The 23,276-nt window shown below is 47.6% G+C and overlaps 2 protein-coding genes across 2 annotated transcripts in view; one reads left to right on the top strand and one right to left on the bottom strand.

Annotated features, from left to right (window-relative positions):
* Window positions 1-3,881: 3,881 nt before the first annotated feature.
* On the bottom strand, window positions 3,882-6,751 carry LOC146200478 (uncharacterized). Its single transcript, XM_084595531.1, has 4 exons — window positions 6,200-6,751; window positions 6,033-6,140; window positions 5,877-5,948; window positions 3,882-5,185 (listed from the first exon to the last, which is right to left on the bottom strand). The coding sequence occupies exons 1-4, from the start codon at window positions 6,501-6,503 to the stop codon at window positions 4,071-4,073; spliced, it is 1,599 nt and encodes a 532-aa protein (XP_084451657.1). The 5' UTR covers window positions 6,504-6,751; the 3' UTR covers window positions 3,882-4,070.
* A 4,223-nt stretch (window positions 6,752-10,974) lies between these two features.
* The window catches only part of LOC146200477 (uncharacterized), an 89,639-nt gene continuing 77,337 nt past the window's right edge, over window positions 10,975-23,276 (top strand). Inside the window, exon 1 of the mRNA XM_084592374.1 lies at window positions 10,975-11,040. Within this exon, the coding sequence (XP_084448500.1) occupies window positions 10,975-11,040 (66 nt within the window). The remainder of the gene's footprint in view (window positions 11,041-23,276) is intronic.

The raw sequence follows: 23,276 nt of genomic DNA, 5'->3' as shown, positions 1-23,276 counted from the left end.
TTCTTGTGCAAGGTTTTACTATGTACTTGCAAGCTGATGTATATGCTTCGATGCAAAATGAGTGTATTGAGATCATTAATTTAACAGTTTGTTTTTGCTTCATCATTATTGCTCATTTGGAACCAGCACTTCATTCGATGCAAAATGAGTGTATTGAGATCATTAATTTAACAGTTTGTTTTTGCTTCATCATTATTGCTCATTTGGAACCAGCACTTCAGAAACATATGAAAGTCCTTCTTTCTTCCTTGCAGAAATACGTTCTTTGGGAGGTGCACAGTTTATATGCTCATATTGGTTGCTTGGCTTTCTTCATTTCTGCACTTAAGGCGTCAAGACAGTTTTGCGTACTTCTTTTTTGTTATTGTATTTTGTAAGACTGCCACATTACATACTATATATTCTTGATTCAAAGCAACATTTTGTTTTTTAAACGTAATAGGTAGGAAAAAAACTCCCATGTGCGCATAAAAGTAGCCAAATTACAAGCGAGTGCTCGGTAGGTGCTGCATCTAAAATTTTACATTCAAAATGGAAGCAGTATCCTGGAAGATGCATGCACTCTTGTTCTCCAAACTGTCATTTAGCTGTGCATCCTCTTCTGTGATTAATGGACTCCACTACACTTTTGAACCAATTTCATTGACCCACCATCTAATTGTAGGGAATTCAAAGCACCAAAAAGAATGATCATGGCATAACCCAATAACCTCTCAAACCAAACCAGAGCTCAGCACCGTAGTGAGGCTAGTAGGAAAGCCTAACTACTAATTGTTAAGAACACAAATACCTCTTGCATAATGTCACGCATTGCAATGTTTTGTTCATTTTTTCACACCAACGGAGTTGCTTGAGATTTTGATAATTGAAGTTATTTATTTCGTTACACTTATGTTTGAACAAGACTGTATTAAAAAAATTTTTCTGCAACGTGCTTATACATAGAGATGCATTGCTTAGCATGCTTTTGTGTTATGCTCTTAAAATATATTGGCACAAGATGTTTAAGTGAGCTGTGCAATACAAGAGCCTTTCTTTGTAAGAAAGCCTTTTATTTATTTATTTATTTATTCATATACCCTCAGGGCCCGAAGGCATTAAAGAGGGGAGTGGGAAAGATACATTGGTACAGGGTACAGTGCAGCATAAAGCATCATAGGAGAAACAATAACACGGCGAAAAGTGATCAAAAAAAAAAAAGTATTGGCGGAAAAAAAAAGAGAAAAGCAGGTGAGACAAAAAAAAATCATTTCCGACAGTCAACAATGTCACCGAAAACGAACAAAAACATTTGACTACCATTTATAAATATAGATTACATACGGCAGTCTTAAAAGAATTTGGGTCCGTAATATCAGCAATGTGCCTAGGAAGGTGGTTCCAACTGACAGAAGTGTTTGGAACGAAAGAACAAGAGGTGTGTTTAGTACGACATGACGGAACACCTACTTTGTGAAGATGATCAATGCGACCTGAAACATATGTGGGGGTAGTTAGTAGCCGGCTCTTAAGGGCAGGATTGTGGTAATAGATTTTGTGAAATAGACATAAGCGGGAAATATTTCTGCGTAGTGAAAGCGGTGGCAATGATAATGTTGTTTTCATAACGGTAACACTGGAGTTACGGTTATAGTTGGAAAGTATAAAACGTGACGCGCGGTTTTGAACAGATTCGATTTCAGATTCTAGAGATGCAAGGCCAGGGGACGAACAAGGGTTTTATAAAGAAGCAGTTTTATTGAACTAAAAGAAAGGTTAAAGTTTCGGCGCAGGTACCCCAACATGCGGTTAGCATTGTTAGTAATAGATTCCACATGCAGATTCCAAGAAAGATTAGAAGTTATGTGCACACCAAGGTATCTATACGAAGACACAGTTTCAAGAGGAGTATTATTGAGGTTGTAATTAGCTACTTCATTGTTACGACGAGAAATACGCATATGTTTGCACTTGTTAATGTTAAGCTTCATGTGCCATAATTTACACCACTCTGAAACTTGGTTAATATCAGACCGAAGAACAGAAATGTCAGAGTCACTGTTAATTTCACGGTAAATTACACAATCGTCAGCAAAGAGACACACAGAAGAAGCAATGGTGTTAGGCAAATCATTAATATAAATTAGAAAAAGTAGGGGCCCTGGTACGGAGCCCTGGGGAATGCCTGCGCCCACTGGAGAGGAACGAGAGTTCCATTTATTTGCTGTCACGTATTGAGAACGGTTAGTGAGGAAAGACTCAAGCCACGAAACGATGCTAGGGTCGAGTTTGAGGTTACTTAATTTGAAAAGTAGTAATTGGTGAGAAACTTTATCGAAAGCTTTGGAGAAATCGAGGAATATACAGCCTGCTATGGAACCCCGGTCAAGAATGAAATGAAGGTCTTGTGACAAGCATAGAAGCTGAGTCTCGCATGAGAATGTTTTACGAAACCCGTGGTGGGAATGACTGAAGAACGAATTTGATTCAAGAAAATTGGCGAGATGAGAGCAGATGACATGTTCCATGATCTTACATGGGATGCTAGTAAGTGAAATGGGTCGGTAGTTATTAGGAGAATGTTTGTCCCCAGACTTGTGCAGGGGAACCACCTTGCCCACCTTCCAGTCACTAGGAACACAGCTACAGTCACAAGCACATGGGCAGCTACATACTTCACATTGGTCTCTGTAAGGAAACCGCAATGAAAGTTGCAAGCAAAATCTTTGCAAAGTGACAAGTGTGTTGTCCGTATTGTAGATACTCTTGCACTCGGTACGACTTGTAACATATGTGAAGTGAACCAATGAAGGCTTATGCTTTACAGTAAATCAATGTGCCGTCATAGACAGTGCCCAAGGTGCAGATTCAGCATACTTAATCTCTGCTTTGAGGGGTTAATGCACAAGTTTCGAGTAGCACTGAGCTCGCACTTCTTTGACGACAAGCTCAAATCTGTCGCATCTCGGGTATTGTAGCTGATATAAGTTCTTTCTGAAGGATTCCATGCAAGACATTACATGAGAGTTGGTAATAAAGCTTTCAAATTTCAGTGCCATGAAATACTCGCATACATGTACAAATTTTTTACATATACAGTACACATATATACAATACATATCACTTTTTTTTAAAATGAGTACATCACTAACACATGTAAAAATGACAAAGTGAAATTCACTTTACAGATTTCATTCCAAAAAGTTAGGAAAGACAATCTGTCGTAGAAAAGACAATGGCTGCAAACACCAACTTTCCATCTTGTCTGTGTAGATCAGCAATGAGACTGGTGATTTCGTTTCCAGTCATGACTTGGATATAGTACTGCCACAATCTATGCTCAAATCATTTGCACAACACCGACAGAGAAATAAGGCGTTGCAGCTCTATATAGCCTGTACATTGACTTCAGATTTACTTCAGCAGAGAAAGAAAGGCTCCTCTAGTCTGCTGTACATGAAATAGTGTAATTCAGTGCAAGTTCGATGCCTTGCACTGCAGCAGGGATTCTCAAACTGCATTTTGGGGAACTCTAGGGGTTCTTGGAACAGTTCCTAGAATCCTCAAGCACCTATGTTCATGCATGTCTTCATCCACTTTAGCCAGTTATTTTGGGACTAATGCTGTAGCTGCTTACAGCTATCTCACTATACAGTCAGTCATAACAGAATTTAAGTACTTGTTCATGTGCTGCGCAGCTTGCATACCCCTTTTACATATGTCGGCCAGCACCTTTTCAAGCCTCAGCCGCAGCGGTCGAATTTCGATGGAGGCAAAATTTTAGAGGCCAGTGTACAGTGCGATGTCAGTGCACGTTAAAGAACCTCAGGTGATCGAAATTTCCTGAGCCCTTCACTACGGCGTCTCTCATAGCCTGAGTCGCTTTCGGACGTCAATCCCCCATAAAACAAATATTTTCAAGACAGGCTCCGTGACCAAAGCTGGCCAGAACACAAATGAAACATGTTAGAAGCCGACTGCATTTTAGCGAAATGATTTGGTCTTCAAATGAGAAGGCTAAAGAGTTTGAGCACCCCTGCATTACAGTAGATCATGCATAACATACAAAACATTAAGAACACTACCATCGCTCATCGGTTTAGAATGGGCTCATGCATGAAATTATTGAGATAACAACAAATTTTCCATATCTTGTTCAGCTTCTCTGCCATAACATTAGGAAAGACAGCACGGAGTATTCTGAAGTTTTTAACTTCCCTGATGACACGCTCAACATGAATTCGCAAACTCGCTATCTGCCGTGTTGCTATCTCATCTGCCAGTGACAACTGCGAGCGGCCATTCAACATAGGTGGCATGTTTAATTCGACTCCAAGCTGACGGAGGTCATCTTCAATGAGGAATCCTCTATCCGCCATTACGCTGTCCCCTTCCTCGAGCAACTCGTAGAGGCCACTGTGTCTCGTGATTTCTCGATCGGAAAGTCTCCCAGGTGCAAGATTTGACTCGAAAGAAACGAAGCCGTTTGGAGTGATGCCAATGAGTCCTTTTGCAGTGTTGTGTCCTTTGTACGAGCTGAAAGTGTCGCTTTGCGTACTGTAATCAGACGGGTTCTCGATAAAAATTTCTGTGCAGTCCAGTACAATGCGTGTCGATGGGTACAATTCTTTAAAATTGTCTGGCATGAACATGTCCACTGTGTTACGGGATGGCCACATTGGTATCTGGATTAACATTTCAAACAAAAAATTTACCCAAAATGTGAACATTGCACTCACGGTTGACACAGACACTTTCAGGCGATATGCCAAATCCTGCTCCAGTAACCCAACCCGGAGCCTGCAAAGCACTGCAATGACCTGTTCTTTCATTTTCAGTGCTGGTGGCCTGCCAGCACCTGTTTTCAGTGTCTGGTACATGCCTTCAACATGTTCCAGAAACGCATCAAATTTTTCAAAGGAGTTAAACCCTGTATAAAACACTAGTCGCTTTTGATCTGAAACAAAACCGTGAACTTTTGAGACAAGGTTTTTTGTTTTTAGCTTCTCTTTAAGCGCCTCAACTTTCACATGGTGCAACTGAGCCTCCAGATCCTCAACCGTTTTCTGGAGCACAGATTTCTCTTTTCGAAGCAAGTTATTTTCATGCTCCAGTTTTCCACATACTTCGAGAAGGTGGTTGACTTTCCTTAGTGCGGCAGCAGATGCTGTGTCTGGAGGCCCCATGGAGTATGAATGCTCGGCACCTAGAAAATAAAAACTGTTTATTGATTTGCGAACAGTTAGGCCGTGCTTTAATACAGATTTCAGGGCTTGAAATAGTCACTTCAGCCCACAATGTGTGTTCTGAACCCTTGCTCTCAGCTTACACTGATATACAGACAACAAAGAACTAGGATGACAAAGCCATAGAGCCCAACTCTCTTTCACTCCACTGATCCACCTGTGCAAGCAGCTTACCAACCAGCATGGAACCATAGGTTTCATGCACCCAGCACATCAGCCAAATCTACACTGTATATGCATTTGGATAGCCTGACTTTTGTGTCATTTTTACAAGCTGTGGTGAAGGGAATAATGTCGCGGTGAAAGAAATGAAATGGGTAAGTTTCACAATGCGTGCACTGGTGGAAGAGGTACCGCGTTTATCAGAAAACTCGCTGAAGTAATAACACATGCACGGTACAAATCACTGATGACATGTCACAGAATACATGAGGTTATGCAACTCATAACATGTAGACTTCCCATGGCTAGCTGCAAAAGCTTGCGAAAAACTGGCTTCGCGGGAAAAAAGTTTGGTCCATTTATTAATATACCGGTCGCCACAGCACCCGTGGACCTCACAATGAGTGGGCGCGATAGGGGTCCGTTAAATGCGAAAAATAAGTTTTCATAGTGGAATGGAGAAAGTGAGAATTTTGAACCATCACTAACCTGTTTCCGTGCGAGACGAAGCCGGTGCACCGAAGGTCAGCTGGGTGGGCTCCTGGGAAACTACGTCGCTCTCTGCGTACAAACGCTTTGATGAAAATGCGAACACACAAAATCGAAGCCTCAGAAAAAAGATGGCACAGTTAAAGCGTCTCTTACGTTGATCGCATTGGGGCACGTCAACTACGTAGCCGATCTCCAACTCGTTCAGGACGAGCACAGGGCTGGCAGAGGCAGTTTGGGAGCTCGTCTTCTTGCGTTTCGCGACTGGAAGAGATTTGGCAGTAATGATAATATGCGATAACCGCCTGAATATATATATTTACCGGTATTAAAGGAAGGAGATAGTTGACAGATGACTTTATGAGGGAAAATTGTCGGCAACCGGTCCATATAGCCACGGCGTCCACTTGCGTTGAAGTGAGCTCCGCAGATCCGGTGGTGCTTAGAAGGTTGCCACAAAGAGAAGCGACCAGCACTTCCCTGGCGGTTGATTCTTCTCACCCACTCCTTTTTTTCTTTTTCATTTGCAGGGAACGCGTGAAATGAAACGTTCTTGTCTTTCAGCGTGTTGTTGTCGCAGCCAGGCACACAACAAGTCTGACCACCGCCTCGGCACTTCGACGACATCGCGCGCAGTAGTGGCAGCGGCCACTAAGTAACCCACAGGCACGTAACACTTTATATAACGCACCTGCAACCGCCCACCACCAAAAAATACACGAAATCTTAAAGCAATCGAAGCACGTACACACACACACCGCAGCTATGCGAACGCAGGAGGCAGGAAAGACGGGCGGTCGGTCGGCGTTCGCTCACTTTTCCCATAATGCGTCGCGCGCCCGCTAGGTTTTTTCGCGGCGCTGCGATTTCCGAAATGGTGCCGGCCAACGCGCCATCCATATCGCCGGCTATCCGCCAAGTTATCGTGGAGAAAGTCGTCGAAGCGCTGCCTTCTAGTGTTTCGCTCCTGTGCAAGCCCCACTCACGCTCAAGTAACCACTGGAACGCGCGGTCCGCTTCCTACATCGTCTTACCAGAACGGCCCTACATTTTATGCTCCACCTCGTTTCATGGTCCCTCAGTCTCCGATCCCTCGACCGCGACGCCGCATTACGAACCAATGGCGAACCGCCGACAATCGCCCAATTTGCTATGCTTGCGGGCTCCCGGGTCACGTCGCTCGCTTTTGCCGTCAGCGCCCGCTTCATCTTGAGAACACAGTCCGAGTGTACCACTACGATCCCGAGCCGCCCTTGAGCAACGTCTCTTCTGGATCGTCTCCACCTCGGGCTCAATACTCGACACGCCGTTCGCCTTCGCCTCGCCGACCTTCCATTTCGCCGATGCTCCGGCGACAGGGTCCTACGCAAGGGGAAAACTAAATGCCGCAGTTCCGGAGGCAAGAACTGCGCGTTTGACGAACTCGTTAAGTCCTCCGCCTTCACCCACCAACGTCACTGAAGTGTTCGTAGAAGGTTTTCCCGTTCTTGCGCTGGTGGATACAGGTGCTGCCGTTTCCGTAATTAGTGATGCCCTTCGCCGCAAAATTCGCAAGGTCACGACGCCGCTTTCTGCCTTTTCGCTTCGTACGGCCAGTTTAGAGCGCATCACCCCTGTGGCAGCGTGCACGGTACGAGTTTGCATCAAAGACATTACGTATCTCGTCGAGATGGTGGTGCTTTACGCCTGCTCCCACGACATCATCCTCGGCTACGACTTTCTGTCGACTCACAGTGCTGTGATTATGTCCGTGCTTAAGTTGAGCTTTCCCCTGTGTGTAATGTTTCCCTGTGTGACCCGCCTGTGCGCCCTGCTAAACTCCTTGTAGCTGCAGACACCGACATTCCTCCCTTTTCTTCTGTTCTCGATCCCCTTATTTCGACATCTGCCCTCCCCAGTCCTGTTCTCTTTACGCCCAAACTCGCCTCCGCCCACCATAACCGCCTCCTTCTTCCTTTCGCCGTTCTAACAATTTCTGGTGGCAGCTGTGTCATCTATGCTTCCAACCCTTTTCCCTGCCCGACGGTTGTTCTTCGCGGGGAGTGCCTCGGCTACATTGAAGAGCTGGACCCTGATCGCACTTACATGTTCTCCGAACCTGAAGTTTTTCCTCACGTCGCTGCCCTGACGTCTTGTGCTGCTACGAGTGATGAGCTTCTTGTCGACTCCTTTCATCGAGCTATCGCGACCGACCTTCCGTCCGCCCAACGGGACCAAATAGTCGCCCTCCTTTAGCGCTTCAGTGCATCTTTTCACGTGTCCCAGCCTTCCTTGGGCCGCGCCTTGACCGTTTCTCATGCAATCGACACTGGTCCTCATGCTCCCCTGCAGCAGCGACCATGTCGCGTGTCGCCCACTGAGCGCCGCGTCATTCGTGACAATGTCGCCGATATGCTTCAACGGGGCATCATACGACCATCTCATACCCCTTGGGCCTCCCCCGTAGTGTTGGTGACGAAGAAAGATGGCATGATCCGCTTCTGTGTGGACTAACGGCGTCTGAATAAGATAACCGCAAAGATGTTTACCCACTACCACGAATTGACGACGCGCTAGATTGTTTGCAAGCAGCAGAGTTCTTTTCGTCGCTAGATTTTCGCTCTGGCTATTGGCAAGTACCGATGGCTTCCGCTGCAGGCCCGAAAACAGCCTTCATCACTCCCGATGGCTTGTATGAATTCAATGTGATGCCATTCGGGCTGTGCAACGCCCCCGCCACCTTCGAGAGAATGATGGATAATATTCTCAGTGGGCTCAAATGGAAAACGTGTCTTTGCTATCTAGATGACATTGTCGCTTTCTCGAAAGATTTCCCTTCCCACCTTCTGCGCCTTCAGCGCGTCCTTACGTGCCTTGCTGAAGCCAGCCTACAGCTCAACTTGAAGAAATGTCACTTTACCGCTACCAAGCTCACAATACTTGGTCATGTCATATTTAAGGATGGCGTTCTACCGGATCCTACCAAACTTCGTGCCGTCGCAGACTTCCCCAAGCCCACAACCTTGAAAGAACTTCGCAGTTTTGTCGGTCTATGTTCGTATTTCCGCCGTTTTATCCGCAACTTCGCCAGTATCATCGCCCCTTAAACGCAACTTCTCGCCGGAGGCCCGAACCTCTCCTCTTGGTCACCAGCCTGTGATGCTGCGTTCAGTACACTACGCCGTCTACTGGTCTCTCCCCCTATACTCCACCATTTTGACCCTGCCTACTAGACCGAAATACACACTGATGCAAGCGGCGTAGATCTGGGCGCTGTTCTTGCTCAACGGAAACCTGGATATTCCGAGTATGTCGTCGCGTACGCTAGTCGTACCCTCACGAAAGCGGAATAGAGCTATTCTGTTTCGTCTTTATATTTACGATCGCCCATTCTACGTTGTTACCGATCACCACGCGCTCTGTTGGCTATCCTCCCTCAAAGACCCTTCCGGCCGCCTCGCCCGCTGGGCGTTACGTATTCAGGAGTATGATATCCACGTCATCTATCGATCTGGACGCAAGCACACCGACGCTGATGCCCTTTCCCGTTCACCGCTTCCTAACGACTCGACGGCTGGCTTCGTTTGTGCCTACGATATGTCGCCGCTCAACATTACCAACATGAAATCTGAGCAGCAGGATATCCTCCCTCTTAACATTCCTGTCTACGCCCGCAGAGCTGTCTCCGTCACGTGCACTTCGTCGTCAGGCCCACCACTTCACCACTCGTGATGGAATTTTATACCGCCGCAATTACCATCCTACAGGGCGAAAGTGGCTTCTCGTGATTCCGCGACATTTCCGTGCTAAAATCTGCGCCTAAAGCAAGGCGCCCGTGTGCTGTGCGATGTCAGTGCACGTTAAAGAACCCCAGGTGGTCGAAATTTTCGGAGTCCTCCACTACGGCGTCTCTCATAGCCTGAGTTGCTTTGGGACGTTAAACCCCGCAAACCAACCAACCAACCAACCAACCAATCTTTCCACGCCGATCCCCAATGCGGCCATGCAGGTGTCATGAAAACCTATTCTCGACTGCGGATGAGATATTACTGGCGCGGTATGCACCGCTTCATTCGTCAATACATCCGATCCTGTATGTAACACCTTACAGAAACGTAAGAAATTTTCTTAATTTTAGACATAATCGTATTAATTTTACTGCGACATGTGCTGTGCCATGATGTATAAATCAAAAATTTTTCATAATTCTGACATGTTGTTTTTGTATCTTCAATACGAGGACCTGAACGCTGTTTCAGCGTCGATGCGCAAGCATTGAATTTGCTGTAAAGTGCTATTGGGATCTTTACTACGTGAACAGATAAGTGCCACCCTATCGGGAGGGGGCGTTCCAATCTTTAACTGAGATCAGTTTTCATCAAGTGGCAAGCGCAGTTGGTCCATCCACTTTTACGCAATGCATGCCTTTGGCGGCTGCGTTTTAGTGGAAGAGAAACGAAGAGGCATTCGTGTGCTGTGCGATGTCAGTGCACGTTGAAGGTCCCTGGGTGGTCTAAATTACTCCGCAGCCCTCCACTAAGGCTTTTCTCCCTCTATTTTCACTTTCACTCCCACGTTCCTCACTTCCCTTACGGTGCGGTTCAAGTGTCCATAGAAATAAATATAACCGCCGCTATGGTGTGACAAATAAGATACCTTTCATTTCCTGTGAACCAGTTATTACGCATTTGGACATTTGTAGTCTGGACAAACACGGTAGAACTCACGGGCTTCATATTACAGGTATATGTTGCCGCAGTGTTAAACACCGTCGCCTTGCACGCGCTTGGCTTTACTCTGAGCTCGCGTAAACATGAGTTAGCTCAGCCGTGTCTGTTTTCGCTGGTGCTTGTGCGGTGCCTCCATCATGCAATATATACTTGCAACCTCAGGGGTTTGGGGGCCGTCTTTCCCTCTCCTGTATAATGTCCCTTAAATTTTGCAATAGGCACTTCTAAATGGTCGTACGTAGTAAATGGGCGTACGTATCGGATGTGTTGCGTGCACTGCAAACGTGACGAACATGACACTTTTAGTTGGCCGTGCCGCAGCGTCCGTCACAAGTGGTGCGCATGGTGGCGCCATCTAGTGAAAATACGCAAAGCACATGCGCGCTAGCATGGCCTCCGAGATCACCTCCGCGCGCACGTTGCGCGCAGGGGCGATCTCGGAGGCCATGGCGCAGGCAAGGCCGGTCTCGAGGGAAGAGAAGAGAAGCGCGCTCTCCCTCGAGACTGGCCGTGGCGCAGGCATGGCCTCATCTCGGAGGCTATGGCACAAGTTTGACAGAAACTTGCAGCTGTAATTACTGAGGAGAAGGATAGTCGCAATGTCAACATTCTTTTTCACAAAAAGAAAAACTGCAGAAAGTGAAGTAAATGAAAGCCACAAGTAAAAGCGACAAGGAGCTCGAGCATGGATGTCGTTGATGTGACGACCGGGACCCGATTTTCTTTTTTCACGGAGTTAGCCGATGGGCGGAGCTTGATGTTTGCCGACGTCATAAAACAACAAATAACAGCGTACACCTCAAGCGTTAAGCAATTTTAACGGCGTTTATTTTTTATTTCTATATAGTTCTTGGTTTTGTAGGGCCTATATTTGTTAAAATAACTTTACTATTTGGAGTTAAAGGTTGACTAACGCGGCCGAAGCATCAGCCGAGCTAGCTTTGCCGAGCAATGTAAGTAATTAATCACCAAGATCATATGGGTTGTTACGAGCTTGTACAAAGAATCGTAAATTGTCTCTTGCACACTGATGCCGACGCTTTGCGCTGCGGTGTTGTAACAAGTGCCCTGTGTTCATCCAGCAGCTGTTGGCAGTGGCTTCTGCATGGAAAGGGGAATGCATACCAATTTGTGGGCTGTGCGTGCGAGTTCGAATTCGTAGCTGCATTTGTAGACATTTCTCGTGCATCGTGACAGCCTGAGCGGTCTGAATCTGTCGTGATCACACCTTGCAGGGTAACGAATATGCGTGACACATGTCAAGACAGTTACGATGCATCTGAGTAAAAATAAAGATACTATTATTATTTATTTCGCTTAAGTAATTGGTTAATAATGCTTACAAAGGTAGAACCAGTGACAGATTAAAATGTAGGCTCATTATTTGTTGTTGTGGGTGCCACTGACGACAGCGCCCCAAGCGGCAAGCTAACCAGGCGGACCGCCGGGAGACCCCGGCATGGGCGACTGCGCCAAGCAGAGCGAAAACGGGCGCCATTACCTGATGTATAAATAAACAGTTTTGCTTGTTATACCGGCTACGTCTACCACATGGTGGCAGCGGCGGGATAACCAACGCAGCGTGACACCCAGACGTACAGCGAGCCCAACGTAAGCGACCGCAGCGTCATGCCAGACACTCGCGGCGCGAACAAAGAGCGCGCGAGCGGCACTCTGAGAATGACGTTCAACCCGCTCGCCGTGGAACTGCCGACAAAGCTCGATATCCGCAAGCCCGAAGATTGGACACGATGGCACCGCAGGTGGGAACGCTATCGGCTCACTCCGACCTGACAGGACAGGGCGAGACGACGCAAATCAACACATTACTCGACACCATGGGCGAAGAGGCGGGGGACCTTCTCGCTGCTTTGAAACTGGCAGACGAACAGATGGCATCATACTCCGCCATGGTGAGTGCTTTTGAAAAGCACTCATACTTTTGGAAACAAGAGCAGCATGAAAACGTCGACGCATTTGCGACTGAACTGTTCAAGACGGCCGAAAGATGCGATTACGGAACTCTCAAAGACGAACTGATTCGGGACAGGCTCGTGGTCGGCTTGCGAGACGTTAACCTCAGCGAGAGCCTGCAGCTTGACGCAGAACTCACTCTCGAAAAAGCAATCACAGCTGCCCGCAATTCAGAGAGCGTGAAACTTCAACACAAGGAAATTCGCTCCATCGAACAGCCAGCTCTCTACATGGGAGAAGTTCGCGGCCAGACAAACGTCAAAACTCGCCGGAACGAAGCGAAGCTGCCTTTCAAGTGGCGCCCTCAACGTACACATAAGACGGGAGAGACGAACGCTGCAAGTGGTGTGGTGGTGTGCGTGACGACACGAAGACACAGTGTCTCGCGATAGACAAGACGTGCAACCAGTGTGGGAAAAAATGCCACTACGCCCGCGTCTGTATGTCTAAGCCGAAGGACGAGACCTCGAGTATCCGGACCAAAAGATCTCGGAGAGCTATATCTAGGTGAAATCAAAGTGGGAGTGAACACGCCGGGGAGGATTACCGCTAAAGTGAACAACTTGCCTTTTACTTTCAAGGTCGACACCGGCGCGGATGTGACTGCAATCGCACACGACCAGTACGACAGAACCGTCATGGGATCCATCACGTCAACGCATCAGCTGTTGATAGGCCCAGGCCAGACAGCGATAGCCACTGTTGGCTACATCGATGCAACAGCAGAGGTGGGCAACCTCATGAGGTTTCGACCTCATGAGGTCAACCTCAACCTCAAAATGACCTCAACCTCACGGAGTGAGGTGAGGTTGAGGTGAGGTCAGCAACACCTCAAATATTTTTGAGTGAGGTCAGCAAATGAGACCTCAATCTCATGCGTGAGTTTGAGGTTGAGTGAGGTCGTAACTTAGTGAGGTCGGCTTGTGAGGTCGAAATTATTGTTTCCCACAGCGATGAAATAGCCGGAAAAACACCTTTCATAAAGCCTGTCGTGTACACTCTTTTGGCTACCAACGCGCACGTAACGAACAGTTTGCGTCTGTGCGTTTGCGTTCGACACGAAAAAAAAGGAAGGGCGGGGGGGGGGGGGGGGGCGTAAAGCGCAGCGCGGCAAACGAGTGGGGTTGGACGACGGCTGCAGACTCGAAAGAAGGTGAAACAAGATCCCGAGCGAAATTGGGAAGTGAAGAAAGTCTGCGCAAATTCGAAGGGTTTCCAGACCTACGTGGATATGTTGACTTCTAAGGGAAAAAAAGCTAGAATAGTAGAAAAAAGGGAAGCGCAAGATCCAGCAACCAAGGAATTGCTTGGGGAGGATGGCACGAGAGAGGAGGTTTCAGAGAGGCATATGGAAAGAACAAGGATGCAGAAGAGGCGAGAGATAAATGGCTTGACGAGAAGTCCCCCCCCGAAGACTGTATTTTAGTAAATAAAATCTGCTTTTGCTATTGTATATGGTACGAGTTAAAACGAAAGAAAGCAATAGGACGGTAGATGTAGTTGTATCAGTGCAATCCACTCTTTTATTATTATTATTATTATTATTATTATTATTATTATTATTATTATTAGTCACTAGACATTAAATTACCCTTACATAAAAATATAAATTTAATGTGCCCTTCTCGAAGAATCATTGAAGAACAGACAGGTGACTGACGACTGCTTGCAGTCATTCTCATACCCTACGTGAGCTTGCGCCTTTTTCATTTACAATATTCGTTTATCGAGGGCCTCCCCTCCGTTTTACAGCTTGCATCCAAAGTGGCGGGCGCGCCTTTTGTTCGTAAGCTGTTCGGCTCCGCAGCCGGTGTCCGATCTCAACTAGCGGACAAAGCGCGGATCCGGGAACCCCTCGGCATTTCTTGGAAAGTAAGCCACTGCACACACGCGCGCCTCTGGGAGTTTGTGAGTTTTAGGTATCTTTAAGTGCGTTTCTGTCAACGGGGCCGAGAGTTATAAGGACAGTGGCAGTGTGGGCGAGAGAGCGAGTTGTGTGCGCGGAGCTCGAGCGTGTGAATGCGCGAGTGAAGATCTGCGTCTCCTCTTCTCATTAGTTTTTCAGTACACTTGCACCACCCCTATTTTCCTCACTTCTTGTTTTCGTTTTGTGTGGTCACTTACCAGTGCCCCCTCTCGCGTTTGTGCACCCGCGTTTACTCACAACCGGTCGCTTTTCTGCGGTACGGCCAGTCGCCACCCTTCCCCCCCCTCCTTCTAATAAAAAAAAAAACAAAAAAAAATCAGAAAAGACAATCCGCCTTTTGCGCGAGTTTTCTGCGCATGCGCGAAGCCCCAGCGGCGACTGATGAAAACACACTGAGCGGCGTCGACGGCGCTTCTCGTCGCCGCACTCATACCCAACGCACGGGGCTGGAGGCGCGGTCACGTTCACAGCCTCGGTAAAACGATGCCAACCACCTGTGCCGCTTACGGCTGCCACTCTCGAGGCGTGCCGGGATGCAAGACGCGTTTTGTTAGGTTTCCTTCGGCGAGCCGCGACCTGCAACGGCGTGAAGCTTGGATTAGGGCAACCAAGCGTCAAGACGTGAATGGGCGACCTTGGCAGCCGACTGCGTGCTCTCGACTGTGCGAAAAACACTTCGTTACAGGTATGTATGCATCTAAAGGAAATGTGCATGATGAAAAGTATCTACCGGAGTTTGCACCAAGCCTGTAGCCCACCAGTGATAGCCGCAATGAGCATTTGTTCGGGGCGTCTGATGGCGATGTATTTTGTCGTTTGTTTTATTTATGTGCGAAGGGGCCGGGTAGCGCAGATATCACAGGTGGCTGTGTGCGCTAGACCGTAATATTTAGCATGTTTTATCGCGACTGCCGCCTGACTAAAAAGAAGAAAAAAAAGGGTGTTTGTTGTGATGCACCGCCGTTAGCGAGCCGAGTGGTTGAGCTGGTCATGAGGCTCGCGAATGGCAGTGCATTAAAACGCCGTATTTTTTTTCTTGTTAGTCAGGTTGCAGTCACGATAAAACATGCTAAATATTACGGCCTAGCGCACACAGCCGCCTGTGATATCTAAGCTACCTAGTCCTTTCGCACATAAAGATAACAAGGGACAAAATAGATCGCCTTCAGGCCCCGGTGCAACTGAAGCAATCACGCACCGAAGAAATCCTCATTGCAGCTATCACTGGTGCGCTACAGCCTGGGTGAAAACTCCAGTAGGTACTTTTCATCATGCCTATTTCGCTTAGATGCATACATACCTGTAGTATCTGTGTTTTTGCCGCTCGGAGCATATGACGCACTTGCACGACGCACAGTTGTTTTTTTTTTAATTAAAGGCTCGCCTTCGTGCACGCCAAAGCATCCGGACTTTGTTCCTTTAATGTACTCAATCAGATGCGCTTCGTTAGGGAGCTTGATAATCATCGTCTTCGTCCAACCGTTTGCAACGGCAAGGAAACCGCCCGGCACAATAAATGGGTCTCCTGGAGGGTTCATGCTCGTTAACTTGCAGAGTGGATCGCTCTGGACGTAGAACAGGGTTGGTTCCTGACCGAGATGCGCATCCGATATGTAGGAGATTCACATGTGTCACCAAGTTGTTGATTCCGCAGAAATCGCGGCGGAGGCAGAAATGAACGTTGGAGATCCTTTCACAACAGAATGACCATTCTCTGCGCACCGAGAACCTTTTCACCACTGCGACCACATCCGTTCTGACTCCTGAGTCCTGAGGCCAGAAACCGGCTACAGCTCTGAATCATCCATTGCCAGAAAAATGCAGCGCGTTTCCTGCAGGTGTGCATTCCGGCCGGGACAATGCCCTTTTCACGGGGTGTGTATATGTGACTCTCTGCCGATCTTCGTGGATGAAATCCTATAGCTGCACGGTCGTAGATGACGCGAGGAGGAAGCGACGCCCATTGCACCATGCCGGCGCCGCGGTGACCGCATTGTGCTCGGTAACTCAAGACACCCCGCGCATATGCGCCGCTCAAAGTCACAGGAGACGATTCCACCTAGCTCTGCAGCATAAACAAACCCCTGGCTGCTTTGCCCTTTGAGATCCCCCTCTCTCTCTCTCTCTCTCTCTACCCCCACGCTCTCCTGTCTGCCGAAAACCTGCACGCTGAGAGCGTCTCATTCTGTCACGTCGAACAGGGCCCGCGCTACACGCTCTTACAATACGAAGATAGTATATGCGTACGTGCGTTATGAGTGGATTGTGAAAACGCTCTACCTTCCCCCATACTGCGTGAACATGATATGCTGCAATCACTGTCACTACTTTCCGCTCCGAGGCCAAAAAAGGGGGGAAGCTTTCGCTTTCTACCAGCGTTGCCGTGGCCATTTCGTATGGTGCGCTTTCGCGTCGTCTGCTACACTGCCGCTCAATGTGTTTCCCGCCCGCCCCCGCATGATGGCGCCACATCCTCGCGCAAAAGGCGGATTTTCAGATTCTTACTCTCGCAACATTCTTTCCTTTTTTTTTTACTTCTTTAGCTTTTGGTTGTGCGCTATACCTCCGACTGGCGTATTCCTGTGGGTCTAAAGAAATATAAAGACAGGCCCTTCTCGCTTCTCGGAACGCCGCGGCGGCTGCGCGGACTTCTGTCGCTTGTCGACCATGCAGGCATCTCATCGTTTCGCAGGAGGGAAACGCTAGTCAGTGTTCAAACTCTGCTCTTCCTCCCTGTAGACGCATTGCCACCCTGCTCACCACCCGCTAGTCTTCCTCTCTTGATGAATATTGTGCAGTCGAAGAAAAACGAAACAACTCCCGTAGCATGGGTCAAGTGTTCGCGCTTCCTTCTCCCAGTGGGCGTGGTTCTCTCGTCGCGACTAGAAGCTGATGCCTTAGCCCCACGTTCTCATCAACACCAATCGTTCCTGGAACGTCTGCTTGGAAGTCGCTCCCAAACGGCGTCGGTGAGCCGCCCGAAATCGGCAAAAGAAAAAAAAAAGGCAGCATCTAAACGACATGCTTTGTTCTTCGCCATTTACTGTGGCCGTCTTTTTCAAGCGACAACACGCAGCCATGCCGTGGTCGGCGACTTGCTGTAATTTATGACGGAAGTTTCCGCCCTTTCCAGCTGAGGTCTGCCCTTCTTCTTCGAGGTCAATCGCATTGTTGCGTTCGGCGTCGAGGGTGCATGACATGGTTGCGGTTATGGCATGTGTGGTTATGGCAGATATAGCGAAAAAATCTAAATATACCGACGATGGTGTGTGCGCGCGCAGTTGTCGAATTGACGAGAACATCGAAGACCATATCCGTTACAATAGCCACGCAAAAGAAACGAAAAGCACTGCAAACTTGGAATGCATTCACTGCGACAAGAAACTGTGTGGACAAGGAAACCAGCTTTTGAGCTTCTCGCGGCATCTCAAGGTAATGTGCGAATTATCCCTAATCCAACGTATTATTTCTTTAACTTACATCAATGATAAAAGGAATGTTTTGGGGCTGCAAATTCACCGTTAGTTATTATAAGAAGAAGGGAGGGTAATCTTTCCAATAATTTGTCACGGCGTTTGTTCTATAAAGCACAACCCACTCGTCAGGATTATCGAAATTAGCGCAATGTCAAAAGTCAAGCACGCTTTACCTTTTCGTAACTAAGCATCTCTGCATATGGCAACTTTTTGTTCTGTCTGCCTCTTGTGATAAGTTCCACATCAGAAGTCAGTTTGATAAAAGAATGTTATGGTACTACAACTTCCATATATACGCAAGTGGTCGATCTACTTTTTTTTTAACAGAGAGGTTACACTGAAGAAACATTAGATCGTTTGTGATTTTGTCATCCGATTCGATTTCAAATCGCAGGAAAATGTCTTCACCAAGAAATTATGACTTGCTTGTCATGAGGAAACACTATTTGACGGTCACAGATATTTGCGACGTTTCACTGCAGACCTTCGGGGGTTCGCATCCAGCAGCACCAAGGACGCATAAGCATTACAGCGGGAATTAGGTCAAAAGTCACTGTATCAAAACAAATAAAAATAAAATTTGAAGAGTTGAAACTGACCAATTATACTGCCGTTATTAGGTCAGCCTGCTATGAATCAGCAGCCCTGCCGGCAAATGTTCATTTAATTTTTTTACTTTACAAGTAACCCTCATCATATCCAATGTTGTTTAAAATTTATGTCGTCATTCTGGCGTGTCACCGCACAGGACTTGTGCCATGACGTTTTATAGTTAGTGTTCTCAAGTGAAAAACCTTTCATTTTTTTTTTTATTTTTTTGAGGTCGAGCGACCGACCTCAAACTCACAGTTTGAGTTTGAGTTGAGGTTGAGTGAGGTCGACGGTGGCATCAGAAAAATTGAGGTGAGGCCACCTTGTTAAACCTCAACCTCAAAGCGTGAGGTTGAGTGAGGTTAGGAAATTTTTATTCAGGTTGAGGTGAGGTTGTACTTTTTGAGGTCAAATGCCCACCTCTCTGCAACAGTCACCTAGCGCAGCAATGAAGTCCAAGAAACACTCTTCGTCATCAAAGGATTAAAAGAACCGCTCCTCAGTCGACCACCTATAGAATCACTTGGGATTCTACAGCGTCCTCTTTAGCTAGACGAAACCCTCGCACAATCAACTGATGCCCCCACTTCTTGGCGTCATACCCAAAGCTAACGTCTCGGCTTGGAGTCATGAAAACTGAGTACCGCACCAAAGTCTAAAAGGATGCTGAGCCGTACGCAGTCAGTTATCCTAGGCGCGTGCCTCTTCCACTGCTTCCACTTGGGAAGAACTAGAAAGGATGGAAGACTTGGGAGTCATCCAGAAGATCGAGCGAGCAACCGAGTGGTGTTTTCCAATAGTTGTCGCACGAAAAAAGAACAATGAGCTACGCATCTGCGCGGACTATGGTCAACTAAACCAACAAATAATACTCGAACGTGTGCCCATGCCTACGGTGGACGAGTGTCTTGCAAAATTAGCACGTGCAACAACAGGTGCAACGCACATACACAACCTTCATCACACCAGTTGGCAGGTTTCAGTTCCTGAGGCTTCCCTTCGGAATCTACACAGGGCCAGAGTTCTACCAAAGAGAAATGCTCCGTGTGCTCGAAGGACTAGATGGTGTGAGTTGTCAACAAGATGACATCATTGTCTAAGGGATGACAACTGAGGAACCCGACACCAACCAACTGCTGGTGCTGAGGAAGCTAGAAGATGCAGGTGTTACCCTCAACATCGACAAGTGCTCCTTTCGACAAACATAAGTAACATTCTTAGGACACGTCGTAAACTCAAAAGGAGTCAGCGCCGACCCGGAAATGGTCAGGGCCATAGTCCAGGTCAACCCACCATGTGATGTGTCAGAAGTCAGGTCTTTGTTGGGCTCTGCAAACCACCTAGCGAAATTTCTTCCAGAGCTAGCAGACTTTACGAAGCCTCTCAGAGACTTGCTCCACCAAGACGCAAACTGGCTCTGGGGCCCAGCTCAGCAGCAGAGTTTTGACAAACTCAAGCAAGCTTTAAGCAGGACGCTGATTCTCACTCACTACGATGCTCAGTCGACTCACACAGTGTCTGTGGATGCTTCCTCATACGGTCTTGGGGCTGTACTTCTACAGCAGTCGCACGAAAAGCTCCTACCTGTGGCATATGCATCACGCTTCCTTACGGATACAGAACAAAAGTATGCCCAAATCGAAAAGGAGGCACTGGCAATCACATGGGCTTGCGAACATTTCCGCAAATACCTGCTGGTATCAACCTTTCACGTGGAAACGGACCACAAGCCATTAATACCGCTGCTGACGACTAAATGACTTGACGAGCTGAGTCCTCGCCTTCAACATTTCAGATCGATGCGCCTTTTGAAGTACCACTACGCAATGTCCCACACTCCCGGCAAAAAGCTGTACACAGCTGACCTTCTATCCCGGAAGCCATCTGGAAAACCAGCAGACAAAGAAAGTACTGTCGAGAGTGCAGTTCCCGAGTTTGAAGAATTAGCACTTGAACAGCTCCCTGCTTCAAACCAAATGCTGGACAGAATCAGGGCAAGCATCCAGTGAGACGAAACCCTTTCCAGGGTGGCTATCTTCTGCCCTACATCATGGCCAACTGTGCATGGGCTGTCACCTGACCTGAAAAGGTACGTCGAGTTGGCTAGTGAGATTTCGCTCGTTGATGGTCTGCTATTCAAAGGCAACAGAATAATCATCCCGCCAGGCATCAGAGTAGAGGTTCTGGAAAAACTCCATTCAGCCCACTTGGGCACAACAAGGTGCCGAGCGAGAGCAAGAGAATGCATATGGTGGCCAGGCATAGGCAAGCACATTGAAGACTACGTGGAAAAAAAGTGTCCAACTTGCAGAGAGCATAGAAAGCCAGAAACAGAACCCCTTCTTCTAATCCCATTGCCAACACACCCTTGGGACACAGTCGGCATGGATCTCTTCAGGCTGGAGGAGAAAGAGTATGTTGTTGTAGTAGACTACTACTCCCGATTTTTTGAACTAGAACAACTGCCGAGGACAGCTACAAAAAACATAGCCCTAATCTTGGAGCCAATGTTTTCACGGTACGGTGTTCCACGGACAGTACGCACAGACAACGAGCCGCAGTTCACTTCCACAGAGTTCAAAGAACTAGTGCATCACTGGGGAGCCTCGCACAAAACCCCAAGCCCTTACTACCCGCAGAGCAACGGTATGGCTGAGAGGGCTGTGCAGACAGCAAAGCAGCTTTTGAGGAAGTCTTCCAACATACACGAAGCGCTGCTTGCCTACAGGGCCACACTCAGCGTGGAAGGGTTTTCACCAGGAGAACTCTTAATGGGTCGTCATATGAACACCACAGTACCAACCACTTCGAAGCTGCTAGCCCCGAAGTGGGACGACAGTGAATTCAGACAAAATAATGAAGCCTACAGAGCTCGTGCAAAACGATCATACGACACCCGGCACAAGGTACGGAGCCGAGAGCGCTTACCATCAGGCACAGTGGTGCGCATCCTCGCTGGAGCTGCATCACACGGCGTGGTAACACAGTAAACATCAGAACCAAGGTCCTACGTTGTACAACCCGACAGAGAACAAACAAGACGCACAGCAAGACACCTGCAACCGTTGCAGTACACGAGCACCACAAGAAGCGGATGTGTTTGTAAGCGACCAGAACGCCTGGACCTGTGAATCAAACCTTTCAAGAAAGGGGGTATTGTCGGCGCCACTGACGACAGCGCCCCGAGCGGCAAGCTAACCAGTCGGACCGCCGGGAGACCCCGGCATGAGCGACCGCGCCAAGCAGAGCGATAACGGGCGCCATTACCTGATGTATAAATAAATAGTTTTGCTTGTTATACCGGCTACGTCTACCACCTTTTTGCTGTCTCTTGGGGCGAAGTTCCAGACTATTGCGGAAGGAGATCATCAACCCTTTCTCCATGCATGGTTTCGCTATGCCGTTCGGGATATGAACCAAGTTCTCTTATGTGCTGCTTTGCAATGTGCATTGATCAGCTTAGATGTACAATTGAACCGCTTGTTACCCCAACTTTAAACATCCCTGCCTATCGATGGCCAGTTATGTATATATATGATCGCCACCGTTAATGCAATTGGCTGGATAAGGAGGAGGAGCAGGAAGATGAGGAGGGAAGACAGGGAGGTTAACCGGTAAAAGAAACCGGTTTGCTACCCTGCACTGGGGAAAAAAGGGTGAGTGGATATAAAAGTTGTGGGTAAGAGAGGGATGGGTGTAGTCAATACAGTCCCATCACACGTCACATCACGTCGCAGTCATATCACGTAACATACCAGCAAAATCATAGCCTTTCGATCAGGCCTGTGCTTTTCATAAAGTGGAGCTGTGCCTGGGAGGCCTTCACCGCAGACGATCGCTGTGGGCAGGGACCTAGAATCTTAATTTCAGTCAGTGGGCGTCCATCTAGACGCTCCAGCGCACGGCATAAACACTGTCTTTCCTCTATGTATATGACGCACTCAGAAAGAATGTCGCCTATAGTCTCGTCGCACCTGCAGTTTGTACATGCAGGGCTATTTGCCATACCGATCATAAAATAATAAGACTTTGTAAATGCTACATCAACCGACAGGCGGCACAGCAAAGTTTCTTCACATCGGGGTAGGCCAGGCGGAAGCCGGAGCTTCGCGTCGGGGTCCAGGGATTTTAAGCAGCAGTTCGCTGGACAAGCATTTCAATACTTTATTTCAAATAGTGGCCTGACTTCATTCCTTGAATTGCATTCACACAGTACTAGTAGAAGCTCAGCTTTTGACAAATTTGAGAATCACTGCCGTGATGCACATCACCTGGAGCTCCAACCTATTCGTGCCTCAACTAAATTGACCCGTAATTTTGATCCAGTGATGCCTCCGTCAAAAGCATTGTCATCACTACTATTACCTTAGCTGCAAAATGCAGTCAATGATGGCCAACCACTCACTTGCATTTGGCACTCTGACCACCAAGTGTTATGATCTGGCTTTCTTCATTGAGTGAAAACCTAGGTGTACTTCAAGCTTACATATCTGTGAATACAAAACAGTGCGTCCTCCATATGTCAGCCTTGTGTGCCATGTTTCTCTGGTAATGTCGCGGCTTGTTTTTGTATCAAGTCACATCTTGCCACTGTTTGAAAACGTGGCCATGATCACACTAATTGGCTTGTAATGATCTTAATTTGTAACCTGCGTTACATTTCGGTAGAGGTAGCAACATATTTGAAAGAAACAGTCTCTGCAGCTGCAACCAGCTGGTAATG

This window comes from Amblyomma maculatum, chromosome 2 (genome assembly GCF_055883805.1).
Source record: "Amblyomma maculatum isolate TAMU_Amacu chromosome 2, ASM5588380v1, whole genome shotgun sequence".
Lineage (NCBI taxonomy): Eukaryota > Metazoa > Arthropoda > Arachnida > Ixodida > Ixodidae > Amblyomma > Amblyomma maculatum.
This window is presented reverse-complemented; position numbering and strand designations above follow the sequence as displayed.

Excerpts from the sequence above, each read along its gene's own strand:
- LOC146200478 (XM_084595531.1), bottom strand. The coding sequence starts at position 6,503 with ATGTCGTCGAAGTGCCGAGGCGGTGGTCAGACTTGTTGTGTGCCTGGC. Across the intron at positions 5,949-6,032 it reads CGTGCCCCAATGCGATCAAC|AGAGCGACGTAGTTTCCCAG; the intron begins GTAAGAGACGCT and ends GTTTGTACGCAG. Across the intron at positions 5,186-5,876 it reads TTCGTCTCGCACGGAAACAG|GTGCCGAGCATTCATACTCC; the intron begins GTTAGTGATGGT and ends TTTATTTTCTAG.